This window comes from Canis lupus, chromosome 29 (assembly GCF_048164855.1).
Source record: "Canis lupus baileyi chromosome 29, mCanLup2.hap1, whole genome shotgun sequence".
Lineage (NCBI taxonomy): Eukaryota > Metazoa > Chordata > Mammalia > Carnivora > Canidae > Canis > Canis lupus.
In genome coordinates, this window is record NC_132866.1 from 36762229 (window position 1) to 36781120 (window position 18892).

The 18892-nt window shown below is 41.5% G+C and overlaps 1 protein-coding gene and 1 pseudogene across 6 annotated transcripts in view; one reads left to right on the forward strand and one right to left on the reverse strand.

The window, feature by feature from the left end:
* The window catches only part of KIF20B (kinesin family member 20B), an 80726-nt gene extending 72679 nt beyond the window's left edge, over positions 1-8047 (reverse strand). For 5 of the 6 annotated variants that reach the window (XM_072806155.1, XM_072806157.1, XM_072806154.1 and 2 more), the window contains exons 1-2: positions 7877-8047; positions 5106-5253 (exon numbers count right to left, since the gene is read on the reverse strand). In XM_072806155.1, the coding sequence (XP_072662256.1) occupies positions 5106-5252 (147 nt within the window). In that variant the 5' untranslated portion in view covers position 5253; positions 7877-8047. Of the gene's footprint in view, positions 1-5105; positions 5254-5478; positions 5548-7876 lie in introns of all 6 variants that reach the window. The other variant, XM_072806156.1, reaches the window with a different exon arrangement.
* An 8-nt stretch (positions 8048-8055) lies between these two features.
* On the forward strand, positions 8056-13649 carry LOC140621167 (DNA-(apurinic or apyrimidinic site) endonuclease 2-like; annotated as a pseudogene).
* Positions 13650-18892: the final 5243 nt, after the last annotated feature.

Sequence of the window (18892 nt, forward strand, 5' to 3'; positions counted from 1 at the left end):
TTGTTTTTTTTTTTAATTTATTTATTCATGAGAGACACAGAGAGGCAGAGACAGAGGCAGAAGAGAAGCAGGATCCCCGCGGGGAGCCCGATGAGAGACTCTATCCCAGGACCTGAGATCAGGACCTGAGGCGAAGGCAGATGCTCAACCACTGAAACACCCAGGTGCCCTGCTCTCACCATTTTTACTCAACTCTGTACTAGAGGTTCTAGTAAATGTAATCAGGAAAAACGAGAGAGAGACAGAGAGAGAGGAAGAGAAGAGAGAGAAGAGAAGAGAAGAGAAGAGAAGAGAAGAGAAGAGAAGAGAAGAGAAGAGAAGAGAAGAGAAGAGAAAAGAAGAGAAAAGGAAAGGGCATCCAGATTGGGGAAAAAAAAATTCTCTTCATTCACAGACATTAACATTTATATATAAAAATCAACCAGAATCTACAAAAACGTTACTAGAACTATTAAATGAGTTTAGCAACATATCAAAATACATGATCAAAATGCAAAATCAATTATTCTTTTATATATTGGGAAGAAAGTCAGAAACAGATTTTAAAAACCAATACTATTTGGAATAGCATCAAAAATCATGAAATACCTAAGGGATAAATCTGACAAAAGATGTGAAAGACCCATGCTCTGGAAACTGCAAAACAGTGTTCAAAGAAATTAAAGGAGACTAAAAGAAATTGAGATACACCTTGTTCACTGTTTGGTAAACTCAATATTGTTATCAATTCTTCCAAAACTGAACTACGGATTCAATGCAACTGCAATCAAAATCCCAAGAGGCATATGTTGTGGCAACTGACAATCTCATTTAAAAATTCACATAGTGAAAAAAAAAAAAAAAAATTCACATAGTGGGCAGCCCGGGTGGCTCAGTGGTTTGGCACTGTCTCCAGCCCAGGGCGTGATCCTGGAGACCCTGGGATCGAGTCCCACATCGGACTCCCTGCAGGGAGCCTGCTTCTCCCTCTGTGTCTCTGACTCTCTCCCTGTGTCTCTCATGAATAAATAAAATCTTTAAAAAAAAATAATAAAAATAAAACAAATAAAAATTCACGTTGCATTCACTGATGACCTCTACCTCTGAAACTAATAATATGCTATATGTTAATTTACTGAATTTAAATTTTTTAAAAATCTAAATAAAATCTTTAAAACAGAAACAAAATTATAAATAATAAACAAACAAACATGGAAATGATACTGAGGTCCAAGCAACCGCAATACATACAGAAAAAACTTTAATGATAAAAGCTACATTTTCACGCCCAGCTTGTTTTCTTTTTTCTAAAATGACAGAATGTCCAGCCCATTTATGGAAACCTGGTAACCACATAAGTATATTTCTTATTGGCCTCTTCTGTCCATACCAGCTCCTAAACTGTCAAAATAATTCTGCTGAGAGATTTTCAATGAAAGGGGAAGAAAAGGAATGGGTTTTAATTTCAGGAAAATTGAACAAATATAACACTCTTTTCAGCATATCTTGCAAACCTACTCACTACAAATAAAGTATACGCATTTTAAAGTTTCAAAAAAAATTTTTTTTAAGATTTTTTTTATTTACTTATTCATGAGAGACACAGAGAGAAACAGAGAGGCAGAGGCACAGGAGGCTCCATGCACGGAGCCCAATGTGGGACTCAATCCTGGGTCTCCAGGGTCACGCCCTGGGGCTGACGGCGGCGGCACTAAACCGCTGAGCCACCCAGGCTGCCCTCAAAAAAATTTTTTAATTAAAATTCACATAGCGGGGCACCTGGGTGGCTCACTTGGTTAAGCATCCAACTCTTGATTTCAGCTCAGGTCCTGATCTGAGCTCAGGTCCTGATCTCAGGGTCCTGAGTTCAAGCCCTGCCTGGAATGGAGCCTACTTAAAAAAAAAAAAAAAAAATCCAACAGGAATGCAAAGTATCTAGAATAGTCAAAACAGCTATGAAAAAGAAATTTGGTGGGCTAACATAACACACCTGATTTCAACACTACAGTGATCAAAATGGTGGGGTACTGGCAGAAAGACAGACAAATCAATGAGACAGAATACTCAGAAATAAACTCCCACATAGGACATCTGATTTATGATAAATATAGAAAGGAAATGCAGTACAGAAAGCACAGCTTTTTCTACAAATCATGCTAGAACTGGATACTTAATACGTAAAAAAATAAGAATTTGGATACACACCTCACATTGTATATAAAAATTAATTCAAAATGGATCATATCCTAAATATAAAATAAATCCGTAAAACTTCTAAAAGAACACACAGAAGAAAATCTTTGTGACCTTGAGTTAGGCAAAGATTTCTTAAATATGAAACCAAAAGGACAATCCATAATAGAAAGAAATGATAAAGTTAAAACTTTTGTTCTTCAAAAAACACTATTATGGGATAACAGGCATGCCACAGACTAGGAAAAAATATTTACAAAGTACGTATCTGATAAACAGATGCAGCTGAAAATATAAAGAACACTTAAATAATAATATAAAAACAACCAAATTTTTTTAAATAGTCAAAGATTTAAATTGACACTTAACCAAAAATACACTAGTGACAAATAATTACATGAAAACATATTTAACATCTTTAATTAATAAGTAAATGCAAATACCAACATGATGGCAACACATCTACTAGAACTACTAAGAATAAAGACTGCCCAGAAAAGCCAATATAAAATTGAAGGAGAAAAACAAAGCTGGAGGACTGACGCTATCCAACTTCAAGACATACTATAAAGCTACAGTAATTAAGAGAGCATGGAATTTGCAAAAGAACAGAAACAATGAAACAGAATATAGAGCCCAGAAATAGATGCACATAAATACAGTCTACTCATCTTTAACAAAGAAGCAAAGTAGGGGGATCCCTGGGTGGCTCAGGGGTTTAGCGCCTGCCTTCGCCTTAGGGCATGATCCTGGAGTTCCGGGATCGAGTCCCATGTGGGGCTCCCTGCTTCTCCCTCTGCCGATGTCTCTGCCTCTCTTTATCTCTGTCTCTCATGAATAAATAAATAAAATCTTAAAAAAAAAAAAAAAGCAAAGCCAATACAATGGAGCAAAAACAAGTCTTTTCAACAAATGGTGCTACAACAACTGAATATCCACATGTAAAATAATCAACCTAGAAAAATTAATCTTTGACACCTTGCAAAAATTAACTTAAAATGGATACAACTCTAAATCTAAAACACAAACTACTAAAATCCTAGAAAATCCAAATGACCTTGAGTTTGACAATGACTTTTTAGATTCAACATCAAAGGCATTCCCTAGCTTGTAAGCAATACAAAATCAGGCCACTGCTTATGGATCCTCGTGTTAAGTGAAAGAAGGCAGACATAAAAGACTACATAATGCATGGTTCCATGTATATACCAAGAGGTACTTCTCCTTTGCTCCCTTCTTTACTTTCTTTCTTGATTTTTTTTTTTTTTTTTTTAAGATTTATTTATTTGGGCAGCCTGGGTGGCTCAGCGGTTTAGCGCCACCTTCAGTCCAGGGCATGATCCTGGAGACCTGGGATCAAGTCCCACGTCAGGTTCCCTGCATAGAGCCTGCTTATCCCTCTGCCTGTGTCTCTGCCTCTCTCTCTGTGTGTCTCTCATGAATAAATAAAATCTTAAAAAAAAAAAAAAAAAAAGATTTATTTATTTATTTGAGGGGGCATGCATAAAGAGGAGGAGAGAGAGAATCCCAAGCAGACTCCCACTGAGTGCAGAGCCTCCATGTAGGGCTTGATCCTATGACCCTGAGATCATGACCTGAGCTGAAATCAAGAGTTGGATGCTCAACTGACTGAGACACCCAGGCAACCCTCTTTCTTGATTTATGATTAAATGAGCTCACGTTAAAAAAAAAAAAAAAAACCTCACATATGATATTAATTATTCTTTTTATTTATGTCCTCTTTCCCCTTCCATTATTCTTTATAAAATGGGTTAGTCCATCTCTCTAAGGCATCAAAATTAACACAAAAATGTAACAAATAGAATATAAATGGATTGAAAAATAAATATATAAGAAATAGAGCCTAGAAGCACCTGGGTGGCTCAGTCAATTAAGTGGCTGATTCTTGATTTCCGCCCAGATCATGATCTCAGGCTCCAGGTCCAGCTTGGGAGTCTGCTTATAGTTCCTTCTTCTTCTTCCTCTGCCCCTCCCCCTGCTCAAGCACGCGCGCTCTCTCTCTCTCTCACTCTCTCTCCATCTCTTAAATAAAAAATTAATAAATAAGGGACACTTGGGTGGCTCAGCGGTTGAGCATTTGCCTTTGGCTCAGGTTGTGATCCCAGAGTCCCGAGATCGAGTCCCACATCAGGTTTCCTGCATGAAACCTGCTTCTCCCTCTGCCTATGTCTCTGCCTCTCTCTCTGTATCTCTCATGAATAAATAAAATCTAAATAAATAAATAAATAAAGTCTAGAAAGACACACAACAAACAGTAGAAGTAGGTAGGGTGTAGAAGGAAGGACTTTTACTTTTTAAACACAATTCAGTTATTTTAACTGAGGCCTGCAATTCCTAGGGGCATAGTGGAATATTTTACATTTCTGAGGAAATCACAGCAGTATTTAACATATGCTGAACACCATGAACTATTAGCTCAAAGTTCAACATTAGACCACACTACTTCTTTTATTGTCTTATCGTGGTGAAGTTTTTTCAGTGCTGTGATTAAAAAAAAAAAAAAAACCACACACACACACACAAGTACTATCCCAAAACAAAGAGGAATAGTTACAAGGTTGGCAATATCTAATCTGATTCCAAAGCTTGAAAGGCTATGAAGTATCCTAAAGGTATTATCATTACAGTAAATAACTGTAGTAATTAAAGAATAATTTTTTTACATTTACATTAATTGTTGTCAAATGGCTCTTGGTTAAGGTATAAATAGTTACATATTAAGTTGTTTGGATCTACTCCTTGGAAGAACTGTTACCTATTTAGGGTGCCATGAAAAAAATTACTGACATAGAAGGTTGCCTCAAACCCACAAAGTCTGGAAAGCTCTGATCATACATGTCTGCAAGTGTGTGTGGGCCACACACATTTTCACTAAATCATGATAATCAACATAATATTTTTCTAGTACTTACCTCAGTGCTTGAAGCAACTAAGGAAAATTCACGAGAGAGATTAAGCTTAATGCCATCAAAATTTATTTCCGAAGGTCTTGCAATTGGGTCAGCACTAAACACATAAGATGGTCTAAGCACTCCATCTTGATTTAAATTAGATTCCATTCTGCAAGAATGACAGAATTTTAGATAACTTTAATAAATTAGCATATAAGCCACCCATTGTCTAAGAAATCTGAGTCCAGATCACTACTTATCCCCATATAGCCAGATTTCCAGAGAAGGAAAACATTACATTGCTTCATCTATGAAGCATGGAAAAGATGCTGACCCATGGAAAAGACTAATGATCAAATTATTTAGATTCTGAAACAAAAAATATTGGACACACCTTCTCATGGCTATTCACATGATCCAAACAGGTAGATCCATCCAAAGAGATTTCGTAAGTAAAGGCAGTCTATTAATGAAGACAGTATAAATCATTCAATCTCTGCCTGAAATACTCTCAAAAATCAAATGAGAGTAAATTATAATCTTGTGTTATTCTGGTTATTCAATGTCTTCGGAGAATGTTACTTCCAAATTTTGTAATGTTTTAGCGTTTAGAAATTAAACTCCTTTATCTCGACAATTGAACTTTTTCAACTGAATTCTTCCAAATAATGCAAGCGAAACAGTGTATGTAAACACATTCAAAACAGTACCAGACACACTGTAAGTCTTAAAAATTAAGGTGAATATGGAATACTGCATCAAAATGTTACAACTAAATTAAAAATCAAGTTACTAATAAAGGTATACTTAAGGTAACATTAACTAAAAAAAATTTAACATTCTAATACTTATTGACAATCCACTAAGTGTCTATGCCAGGGAGAAAGAGAGCTCCCTGCTGTTCTCTGACAATATTATGAAATATCCAAAATGGTGACTCCCAAACTACAGTTCCTGGCTCAGAAAGGTAGTAATGAGCATCCATACGTGTTATATAAAAAAGCCAAAGATGGCTCCTGTATATTGGCCCTCCCTATGTCGTTTACTTCTTCACAGAAGACCAGAAACATTCATTCAAAAGCCTATTAGGTGCCAGACTCAAATTTTTACACATCATTTTGCTTTCACTATAGCCCAAATAACCTTTTGGTTTTTTAAGTCATTAGAGCCTAAGTTTGCACATCCCATGAAACTGCACACAACTTGTACTAATCACAAACTCAGGACTATAAAGACCAAGCCACTGATGTCAGTTTTCTGACCCCAGGATCCCCCGTTGTGCAGCTGTGCAAAATCACTTAAGACCATAACCCGTAAATTTAATTCTTTCTCCCCCCTCCTCTCCCAACTCCCTAGTTCCCTTGCCTTTTTCCCCTTCTAGATGGTGGGCCCTCACTCTAGCTTCTGGAAGGTCCCATGCTGTGGGGGATTTCCCCTGCATGCAATCCTATCAAAGTGCTACTCCAATAAAGCTCCTTGTGTGATAGGGCCACACTGTGGTCATATCTCTTCTCTGTGATCAGCCCTAAAGCCCACAAACTCAATACAACAAGGTTGTTTTTGTTTTTCTGTTTTTCCTAAATCTCAAAAAGACAAAGGAAATTATTTACCTTCAACAAAGTCCAGCAAACTGCAGGTATCAACCAACTATACACTTACAAAGTTAAGTGTCTTGGTTGCTTTTGTATTTACTGTATTAATGACATAATAAAAATGGGATAATTATGTCAATGCTGCTTGACAGAATATTTCAAACATGTCATGTATAGGTGAAAATTAAGAAAAGGGTATCTGTTAGAGTAAAAGTAACCACTCATCTAGAACATGGGGGAAAGTTTGCCCCCAAAAGAGTTTGTAAAAACATTTAAGCACTGGCTTGACATTACATTAACTCAGATTTTATGGAAATGCCCAGGAAATCAGAAGATAGATTCCCCTCTTTTCTTTCAATTAATTTTTGGTCTCAAAAGAAGCCTATCACCTAACTGATGTGTCCTTTATATGATTTTACAACTTGGGTCTTGGACTTATAATAAAAGATATATACTGTTACCTCTGCTTCCGAGTAAACATGCTACCTCGTTTTAAAAACAAAAACAAACCTGAAGCTTTAAGCAAGAATTGCTTAAGGCATGAACTTGTGCCAACTAATCCCTCAGCAAGAATATTAGTTTGTCGGGCGAGAATCACCGAAGCTTCAGGAAGTGGAACGAGTTGGGGGCAACATTCTAAACATGGGGATGCGAGCAGTCATTAAATTCGCCTCGTACACACCCGTCCACTTGGTACTGCAAAACCTAAGGGCAAGCCCCAGGCAGCGGCAACAGCCTGGAAATGAACGCACAGACCGCCACCACAGCGCTCCGCGCAAAATGAGGTCTTATCACCTGCCAAGCAAACTACCCACCTCGGGGATTCAGAATTAAATAAGCTTGTTAAGGGAGGTCTAGGCCTCAATAACAGCAGCAAAGCAATAATGAAACATTAACGACTGCAAACACTTGGTGTCTACTACATACTGGCACGGTTTCTGCAACTTTACGTATTAGTTTATCTTTAGAAGAGCCTTTACTACCCCTTTAACAGATGACCCAGAGAGATTAAATATGTTGCTTTGTCTCATTCACGTAACATGCGGTGGAGACAAGATTTAAGCCCCAACCCAAGCAGTATGGCTCAACCCTACGCTGCGCAGGCGGGGCCCACGGTGCCCCAGAAGCGCCCATAGCTCTACAACCCAGGTCCTGAGAGGAATCTCAGGGGCACCGCGATCCCCACGGGAAGGTACTCACATGTCAGTGCCGTCTCCCAGCCTCAGGCAGCGTATGTGCACAGTCACCCACCTCCTTCCTCGCACCCTCAACTGGGCGGACCCCTTCACCTGCAAAGTTGCCCGGCCGGCCTGACCTGCGCGCAGCGCCGCGATGTTTTCCTTTTCAAATTCAAACAATGGCGGCGAAGCCGCCGCACGGAACGCTGGGAGTGGGCGGGACTTCCGGAACGGCGCCCCGGAGCGCAGAAGCTCGCGCAGTGGGCTTCCCGCCGGCTCCCGGAAGAAGCTTTCAAATCTGGGGCGGGTCTCCGAACGCCGGCCACGGCTGGGCCGAGGGGCTGGTGGGCGGCCGGGTGGGGAGAGGCCGAGCTTCCCGCAGTCAGGTGTGCGGTGCGGAGCGGGGCGCTGCCTGGCGGCTGCGGCGGCTGCCCCTCCGTCGGCACGGACGCCCATCTCAGCACCATCCCGGAGACGAGACGTAGCAAAAGCCTGGAAGTGAGGCCGCGGCCGCTGCCGCTGCACTTAGCCCCGTGACTTCCCCAGGGACCGGCGGAGGAATGGGAGCCAGCCTCGGCCCGGCCCGGGCCCTGCGGGCAGCAGCAGGCTTCGCGTCCCGAGGGCCGCTTGGAACTAGCGCTGCCCGCAGCCGGAGGCCACTTCCCTCCCTGCCTGACCCCGCCTGTCATCCTCAGCGGCCCTCGTGGACAGACGACAGGAGTTTCTTCCGGAATAGACTTTTACAGGCATTTTCTTTTTCCTTTTTTCCTTTTCTTTTTTGCCATTCTGAAAATATAAAGCCTCTACCGATGCCAGGCGCAGTGCTAAATTCCATGCATATGCAGGGTCTTTGCCCAGAATCTAAGGCCAGTACAGCCTTCTCTGCTTCTTTTAAAGTGAACTTCTTCTTTCGAGGGTGGTGCTGTCATGTCCATGACAAGCATTTATTATTTAGGCCATCTGTGCTTGATTTTAAAGAAAAATAACTGCTAAGGTTAATTGAACGTTTACCTTGTGCCAGTCATGGTATTAAGCATATAAAATGGATCATTTTACTAATTCTGAGAACAGCCCTTTGAGATAGGTACTTTATCTGCATTTTATAGATTCCAAGGAAACGGAGTTCATGTGGTTAAGTAATTCATTAAAAAGCATATGGCTGTTAATGGAGGAGCTTGGATTTGAAGTCAGCAAAATGATTTCAGAGACTCAGCCTCTTACATGTGGTTTTATTTTTTACTATTTTACCTGGTTAGGAGCAGTTTTAAAATACCTACTCTAATGAGCTTATCATTTTATATATCGCCCTCAATTTCCCCCTCCCCTAGCCAACTTCCCACTATCGCCTCATTCAGTTCACCTTCTTTCCCCCACAAAAATAATCATTTGAAGTGAACCCGTTTGGAGCAAAGGAGAGGATGCAGGGCCAGCAGTTAAAATGAACAGAGAAAGTAAATGTAAAAGGGAAGAAAGGAGGAAAAATAAAATAAAAACTATATTTTCCTGTCCGGGCTGGAACTCAAGTCATTAGCGGGCTCTGTGTCAAAGTCTCCATTGTTCTTTCAGGCAAGTCTACCCCTAAATCGGTGTTTCTTGTCCTACCTCATGATATCGTTATTACTTTTTTTTTTAAGATTTTATTTATTTATTCATGAGAGACACAGACAGACAGACAGAGAGGCAGAGACAGAGCAGGCTCCATGCAGGGAGCCCAATGTGGGACTCGATCTCAGGTCCCCAGGATCACACCCTGGGCTGAAGGCAGTGCTAAATCGCTGAGCCACCCAGGCTGCCCTACTTTTTTTTTTTTTTTTTTAAGATTGTATTTATTTACTTATTTGGGAGAGAGAGCACCCACGTGCACAAACTGTGGGGAGGGGCAGAGAGAGGGAGAAGCAGGCCTCACACTGAGCAGGGAGTTCAAAGGCAGGGCTCAATAATAGGACCTGATGTCAGGACCTGAGCCCAAAGCAGATGTTTAACGACTGAGCTACCCAAGGGCCCCTACCTTTATTGCTTTTACTAGATGTTATTGATTCCAGCTCTTGAAAACCTGCTATGTACCAAACACTAGGCTGTAAGTTAGGCAAACAGTTAAGGAGAGCAAGCAAAATAGACACTAACCCTCAAGGAGTTTACATTCTAATGAGAGACAATCAAGTTAAAAAATACACATAATTGGGATGCCTGGGTGGCTTGGTGGTTGAGCATCTGCCTTTGGCTCAGGTTGTGATCCCAGGGTCCTGGGATCGAGTCCCACGTTGGGTTCCCTGCAGGAAGCCTGCTTCTCCCTCTGCCTCTGACTGCCTCTCCCTCTGCTTGTGCTCTCTGTCAAATAAGTAAATAAAATCTTTAAAAAAAAAAAAAAGAAGAAGAAGGAAAGAAAGAAAAATTAGCTGAAAATGGTTACCTATGGAGGTGGGACGGTTTGCAAGGACTAGTAATCACAGAGCGGCTTCTCTGAGTAATCTTTTTTTTAAATATAATTTTGCCTTTTCAAAACATTAAATCTAAAGCAATCTTTTTTTTAAATATAATTTTGCCTTTTCAAAACATTAAATCTAAAGCCATGGAAATGAAAGAAAGTCCTAAAATTTAATACAAAGAGAGAAATGAACATACTTGAGTATCAAATTGCCAGTATAACCAGACAGAGAAAAAAATGTTCAGTCAATTAATTGAGCACAATACCCACTGAACCGGAGTTAGGAGTTGTGAGATACAGCGTAAGAGCAAAAAAAAAAAAAAAGTACAAAGAAATTAATAACTTCACTTAGTGGATTTGATGTTGAAAGGGGTATTGATGTAGTAATTTTGAAACTACCATGCATGCATTATATGAAGAAGCAAACTAGTAAGTATATTCATGTTGCTTGGAACCTAGGTTCTCACTGTGGGAGAAGGAAGATAACAAATATGGACTGATAGAAGCTGAGGAAGAATCCCATAGTGTTGGATTTGAACTGGTGTAATAGAATAAAGTTACATTTTTTCTTTAATCCTAATTGATCCATTGACAGAGCCTTGAGGCATGGAAAGCCTGACACCTGAGTAAGAACAAGCACACCTAGCATCAAGCTACCCGCATGGTTTCTAAACACCATTCATCACTAAAAGGAATCAGTGCCCCTTAGAGAGAAGACTGATTCACATCTGGAGCAGCAGGAAATTACAAAGTGAGCCCAGAATGTTCTTGTCAGAAAACAAAGAAGTCCTGAGAGATTTTTTAAGTTCTCTGCATGAAAAAAAGAGGGAGAACTGAAATAAAAATGAAAAGTTCTTTACATGAGAATGCCAGTTCATGAATACAAATGAAACAATAAATAGAAAATCCCCATTTTGCAACTCCCAATATAAAAATTGATATGGGGATGCCTGGGTGGCTCAGCGGTTGAGCATCTGCCTTTGGCTCATGGCATGATCCCAGGATCTGGAGTCGAGTCCCACATCGAGCTCCTTTCATGGAGCCTGCTTCTCCCTCTGCCTAGGTCTCTGCCTCTCTCTCTCTGTCTCTTTCTGTGTCTCTCATGAAAAAATAAAATCTTTTAAAAATAAGTAAATAAATAAAAATTGATATGGGTAAGCCTTATCAATATGTGCTGAATAGTGGATGAAAGATACCGAATGCACGCAGAAGGCGTGATCTGGTTAGGTCGGGGGCGCCTAGCTGTCCTGTGTCCCCTACATTGGGCGCAAACTGTGAGGCTTTGAAGTTGGCCGTCAAGATGTTGCGTGTGGTGGGCTGGAACATCAATGGGATCAGGAGACCCCTGCAAGGGATGCTATATAAGGAGCCCAGCAACTGTGCTGCCATGGCCATGGGGCACATTTTGGACAAGCTAGATGCCGACATCGTCTGCCTTCAGGAGACCAAAGTGATCAGAGACTGGTCAGACAGCACTGGTCAGTGCTGACAGAGCCCCTGGCTGTCATTGAGGGCTATAACTCCTATTTCAGCTTCAGCCGCAACCGCAGTGGCTATTCTGGTATAGCTGCCTTCTGTAAGGACAGCACTACTCCCATGGCTGCTGAAGAAGGCCTGAGTGGCCTACTTGCCACTCATAATGGGGACGTGGGTTGCTATGGAAACATGGATGAATTCACCCAAGAGGAGCTTTGGGCTCTGGATAGTGAGGGCCAGGCCCTCCTGACACAGCATAAGATCCAGACATGGGGGGAATGCCTGGGTGGCTCAGTGGTTGAGTATCTGCCTTTGGCTCAGGGCGTGATCCCGGAGTTCCGGGATTGAGTCCCACATCAGGCTCCCTGCATGGCACCTGCTTCTCCTTCTTCTGCCTATGTCTCTGCCTCTCTCTGTGTCTCTCATGAATAAATAAAATTTTTTAAAAAAAAATCCAGACATGGAAAGGAGAAGACCTTGACCCTAATCAACGTGTACTGCTCTCGCAGATGCTGGGAAACCTGAGCAGCTGACCTTTAAAATGTGCTTCTATCGCTTGCTGCAGATCCAAGCAGAAGCCCTCCTGGCAGCTGGCAGCCATTCTGGGTGACCTGAATACAGCCCACTGCCCCATTTACCATTGAGATGCAGTCAACCTGGAATGCTTTGAAGAGGACCCAAGGCGCAAGTGGACGGACAGCTTGCTCAGTAACCTGGGATGCCAGGCTGGGTCCCATGTCCAGCCCTTCATTGATAGCTACCGCTGCTTCCAGCCAAAGCAGGAGGGGGCATTCACCTGCTGGTCAGCAGTCAGTGGTGCCCACCATCTGAATTATGGCTCCCGGCTTGATTATGTGCTGGGGGACAGGACCCTAGTAATTGACACCTTCCAGGACTCCTTCCTGCTGCCTGAGGTGATGGGCTCTGACCATTGCCCTGTGGGTGCAGTCTTGAGTATGTCCTCTGTGCCAGCAAAACAGTGCCCACCTCTATGCACTTGCTACCTCCCTGAGTTTGCAGGCACCCAGCTCAAGATCCTTCGCTTCCTAGTTCATCACAAACAAGATCCTGTGTTTAAGCAATCAGTGCTGCAACTCAGCAAATAAACCCAGGTACAGATGCACCAAAACAAAGCCCATGTGTGCTCAACCAGGCTTCGGCCAAGTCAAACTGGCTCTAGCAGAGGCCAAAAAAACCTGACAAACTATTTCCAGCCATCCTCTAATCATCCCCAAGTTTCTCCTAACTTGGAGCTTCCTAGTGTGGGTGCCCTCATGACCCCAAAGACTCCAGGAGAGGAGGTAATGGCCAAAGTGGTGGAGGGGCAAGTCAGTGCTTCAGAGGCCAAGGATGAGAAGGAGGTATGGACCTCTTTTTGGAAGTCTTTGCTTGGGGGGGCCCCTGCCCATGCCCCTCTGTGGGGGCCACAGGGAGCCATGTGTGATGCAAACTGTGAAGAAGCCGGGAAGCAATCTGGGCTGCCGCTTCTATATGTGTGCTAGGCCCCAAGATCCTCCCACTGACCCTTCCTCCCACTGTAACTTCTTCCTCTGGAGCAGGCCCAGCTGAACCAACCCAGGCCTATGGATGTCTGGCATCGTCAACCCTGTATGTAATTTGAGGCCAGCTCCCTCCTAAGTTGCCTATTCCTCCTTCCCCAAAGATTCCTCTTCCTCTTTACTTCCTGAAGAACCCTTCCCTTTCCTTTCTCTCTTCCTCCTTTAAGGCCTCTCTTTCTCTTCTTCCTGCCTAGTTCCTACTCATTGGTGAGCTTCTTGTTCCTTAATGCTGTGACCCAGCTCTCCACTCCACTTCCCACCTTCCTGTCAGAAGTGCACAGGAACCAATTGTCCCAGGACATTGATTTTAAACCCCTTTCTTGTTGAGAAATATATCTGTGTCTAAACAAAACAAAACAACAACCGCAAAAAAAGATGCCAAAATCATGGGCCGAAACATTGTTGGGGAACAGGACATTAACATTATCTCTAAGAATGTCCTAGAGATTAATTCATAATCATAAAGGGGAAGGGTAATTTTACAACATAGAGATTTATTTATTAGATACCTTAACCAAATGAGGAAACTTAGCATCACTAATAACAAAGCAATATATCACCTGATAATATCTGTGCCATAAATGTTTACCCTAAATCTAATTATGAGGAAACAAAACAAAAATAATATAGAACACTTTACAAGATAGCAGACCTAGGTTCTTCAATAAGTGTCAGAGGAAAAGTGTCAGTATCAGGGGGAAAAAAAAAAAAAAAACCAAGGTGGAGGATTGCATTAGTCAGGAGACAAATGTTAAAAATGAAATTCATAAATCTTAATTGCTTCATAGTTTCATAGTTGGGTTTTTTTTAAAGAAGTAACTACAGAAAAACATATTGTAGACAATTGGAGAAATTTAAATATGGACTATAAAATGATACTGAATCGGTATTAAATTTTTTGGCATGTGGTAATTTGTGACTATGTAGAAAATTGTTTTGGGAAGATATTTGCTTCGATATTCAGCAACGTACCTTCAAAAAAATTGGCAAGGGATGCCTGGGTGTCTCAATGATTGAGCATCTGCCTTGGGCTCAGGGTGTGATCCCGGGTCCAGGGATGGAGTCCCACATCAGGCTCCCTATGAGGAGCCTGCTTCTCCCTCTGCCTCTCTCTCTCTGTGTCTCTCATGAATAAATAAATAAATAAAATCTTAAAAAAAAAAAAGATTTGGCAAAAAAAAATGAAACAAAAAGAAAACAGAATGTGAAGAGGAACAAAAGATAGGAATAGAAAGAATGGGGAAAATAGGACCAAAAAAGCAAATGTGGTAAAAAATTAATAATTGATGGGGATCCCTGGGTGGCGCAGCAGTTTAGCGCCTGCCTTTGGCCCAGGGCGCGATCCTGGAGACCCGGGATCAAATCCCACGTCAGGCTCCCGGTGCATGGAGCCTGCTTCTCCCTCTGCCTGTGTCTCTGCCTCTCTCTCTCTCTCTCTGTGTGACTATCATAAATAAATAAAAATTAAAAAAAAAAATTAATAATTGATGGAAGGTATAATAATCTAGGTGAAATGAGGTTAATAATCTAAGTGAAAAAAATAATAATCTAAGTGAAAGGTAGAACAGTGTACATTGTGCCACACTTTGAATTTTTAAAAATAACTTTGAGGTTTTCTAAAAAAATAAAAGGGAAAAAATTTCTAATTGTTTACTGTGGCCCACCAGGCCCTGGATCCCCACCAACCAACTTCATTTCCCCTCTTCTCTTTGTGCAATAAGGCGATCCGCTCCAGGTACCTCAGACACACCAGGTTCTCCCGAGCATATGTGAACCTTTGCATAGATTGTTCCTTCCACCTAATTCTCTCCTCCTCATGCATGATATGGCTCCCTGCTCATCCTCCTTTAGATTTCTCTAGAATAGTACTAAGACTTCCTGTCCACGTTGTCTCAATGCAAGCTCAATTCTATTTTCATATTTACTACAACTAGCAGTTAATATATTTCGTCTGGCTTTTGTTGTCCACCCCCCACACACCTCCTCAAATATAAGTTCTTTGAGTACAAGAACTGTGTTTCTCCTGCTCACTGATGTGTCCTCAATGACAATGTAAATCCATGGTGATCAAATAGATATTTATCACACAACAAACGAAAGCTGATGGGGGTTGGTGAGGGAAGACCATGGGGAGGGATGGCCAGAAGCAAGTTTGGAGGCAGGAGCCAAGACTGAATCGTGTAAGACTCAGTCAACAAAGCACCGATTTGGGTCCTTATTCTAAGAACAATAGGAAACCAGGAGACTGTTTTAAGCATTTACACAATACAATCTAATTTGCTTCTATGTTTTGAAAAGATTAATCTTGGGAAGCCTGGGTGGCTCAGCAGTTAAGCATGTGCCTTCAGCTCAGGGTGTGGTCCTGCGGCCCCAGGATCAAGTCCCATATCAGGCGTCCCGCATACAGCCTGCTTCTCCCTCTGTCTCTCTTTCTCTCTCTCTCTCTCTCTCTCTGTGTCTCATGAATAAATAAAGTCTTTAAAAAAAAAAGAAAAAGAAAAGATTAATCTCCTGGGGGCAGCCAAGGAAGAGTCGCACTGCACATATCCCAGCAAATGATAATAATATGGACTCAGGAGATGGCAGAGCAGATACAGCAAACTGGACAGATTTCAGAGGTATTTTTTCCCCTGTATTTTCCATTTCAGCACCAGCCCCTGGGTTTTCCCTTAGAAACAGAGCCAACTTAACTGGGAGATGCTTCAAATTCCATCCCTATTCCAAATAATTCCATCTGTCCCCTTGAAGTGAGCATTAGCACAAGATGAAGAAATTTTATGGTACCTCAAGCTGGTTTCCTTTCCTCATCACAGCCTCTACGGGTAGTAGCTACCAGTCACAACTAACTTTCCATGTGCCAGATACTGTTCTAAGCACTTTGTACTCAATCTTAACAGTAACACTGTGAGGTGTTTTGTTATTATTATCCCCTTTGAATGGGAGAGAAACTGAGGCACAGAGCTATTAAAGAATAATAAAGTTACCACAGAGGTTAACACGAAAGCATTAAGTTTAAGTCAGGTAGTATTTGTAAAGTACTTATAAAAGTGTCTGACACATGTTAAATAGTCACCTCTTAAATGTGTATAAATAGTAAATAATGGAATTGGAATTGGAATCTGGATAGCCTGGCTCCAGAGTGTGTACAGTTAACCACTACGGTCTGTGTACGGCCTCTCAAAGTTTAGGCCCAACACCCCTATAATTCTACTAGAAGTCCCAGTGCCTAGCTTCTGTGCAAAGCCACTTCCAAAAGGAGGACTACCATAGTTTTCCAGCTCCGAAACGGAGTATATATTGATTACAAAGGTTTGAGTGACAGATTCAACAAAAATTTGTCAAGCACCCAATATGCAGTAAACATTTCTATCTTTAAGAGGCCTTCAGTCTAAAGCAAGCCTTTCTCAGTCTGAGATTTCAAGAAAGAATTAACCTTTAATTTCCTAAGGTATCCAATGTGTGTAATGCATTAATTTCTCTCCTGCGCATCTAGAATGGTACCACTTCTAAGAAAATAATCAACAAGAATAATGTTGTATGCCCTGTGACTTCTGTGGGGAACCCCATGCACAATTTAAAGACAGTATGACAAATGTTGTGATAGAAGTGCACAATTAGTAATTGGAGGCAGAGTGAGTATAGCTTAAGAGTAAGAGCTCTGAAGCTTACTTATAGGAAGTCACTTCCTCAGGAAAAATATTTTACTTCAAGTCTCATGAAGTTCTACAGATATAAATAGCATGTGCGAGTTTTCAGTACCATCTTGACATAGTAAATTTTATAATAATGGTTATTTTTATTAAATCTACCTCTTAAGTCACTAGAATGTGAGCTCATGAGTATGTGTCTTGGGCCACTAAAACCCTGACACCTAGAACAGTGCCTTGCATGAAACAGCTGCTCAATACACATTTTTCAATTTAATAAAGTTCATCTACCAAGGAAGATTTTTTTTTTTTTTTTTTTTTTTTAATGATAGTCACAGAGAGAGAAAGAGAGAGAGGCAGAGACATAGGCAGAGGGAGAAGCAGGCTCCATGCACCGGGAGCCCGACGTGGGATTCGATCCCGGGTCTCCAGGATCGCACCCTGGGCCAAAGGCAGGCGCCAAACCACTACACCACCCAGGGATCCCTACCAAGGAAGATTTTTTAAAGTGCCATGTAAGCCAAAATGAATGAATGGGACTTGCAGGGAAATGCAAAGGGAGACCATTTCAAGCAATGAAAGCACAAGAGGTGGGCACCTGGGTGTTTCAGTCCGTTAAGCTTCTGCCTTCAGATCAGGTCAATATCCCAGGGTCCTAGGATGGGGCCCCATGTAGGGCTTGGTGCTCAGTGGGGAGCCTGCGTCTCCCTCTGCCCCTCCCCCAACTCATGCACACTCTCTTGAAAATAAATAAATAAATAAATAAAATCTTTAAAAAGAGAGAGAAAAGAAAACATATGAGGCAATGAGAACAAAGACAAGAGCACTCAGATGTTTCTAAAACTACGTACTGGGATCCCTGGGTGGCGCAGCGGTTTGGCGCCTGCCTTTGGCCCGGGGCGCGATCCTGGAAAACCTGGATCGAATCCCACGTCGGGCTCCCTGCATGGAGCCTGCTTCTCCCTCTGCCTATGTCTCTGCCTCTCTCTCTGTGTGTGTGACTATCATGAATAAATAAATAAAATCTTTAAAAAAATAAATAAATAAAAATAAAACTACGTACTACTGTGAGTATATAGTTCACTATGACTGTGAGTGTTGATAACATGAATGACGACATGAAAAAAGTAGGCTATGCCTAGATCCTAAAGGGCCCTGTATGACATGCTAAAGAGAGTGGGAATTATATTCTATGAGCCACAGGAGGTTGTAGACACATGGAGGGAAAAGTAGAGGAAGAGAAGCAATGGGGAGAACTGGGTGTATAACATCTCAGGCTTACAATGAGGTACTCAAAAGATGAAGGATCAGGACATAGAAGTTTATTACATATAGGTGCAGAGATAACCAGTAGAGGAAGAAAAAATAACCATAAGACTCTTGAGCTAAATGCTTTTATTGCAGGAAGTGAATAGATGATATCTTTAATTGATACAAGAAGAAATCAGATTAGGAGCATGCTATTCAAAGATATGTATGGTAATTGCCAAAAGTAAAAACTAATTGTAAAAGTGGTTGCCTCTGGGAAGCAGGACCAGAGGTATGGAATAGGAAAGGGTATTATAAACTCTTCTTAAATTTGCAATAAACATTTTTAAAGGTAATCCGTCAGAGGAAAGATACCATTCTTTTATTAAGTACTTACTGTATGTCAAGCCGTACAGACCCCATCATCTTCTAAGTGAATGAAGCTCCCCACTCCTAAGCCTGCAGAGGTGATACCATTGATCATCTTACTAGAACACACTAGACTAACACTTGTCTGGAAGCTCCTGCACTTTCTGTTCCCTCTGTCTGTTCTTTCCAAATGTCTTGGTGAGACTCCTTCTTATTATTCAGTGTTCATTTCAAAGGTACCTTCCCCAATGAGGCTGTCTTGCTCACCCTACCTAAAGTTGCCCCCCTCACTCCCCAACCAGTTACTTTCTACC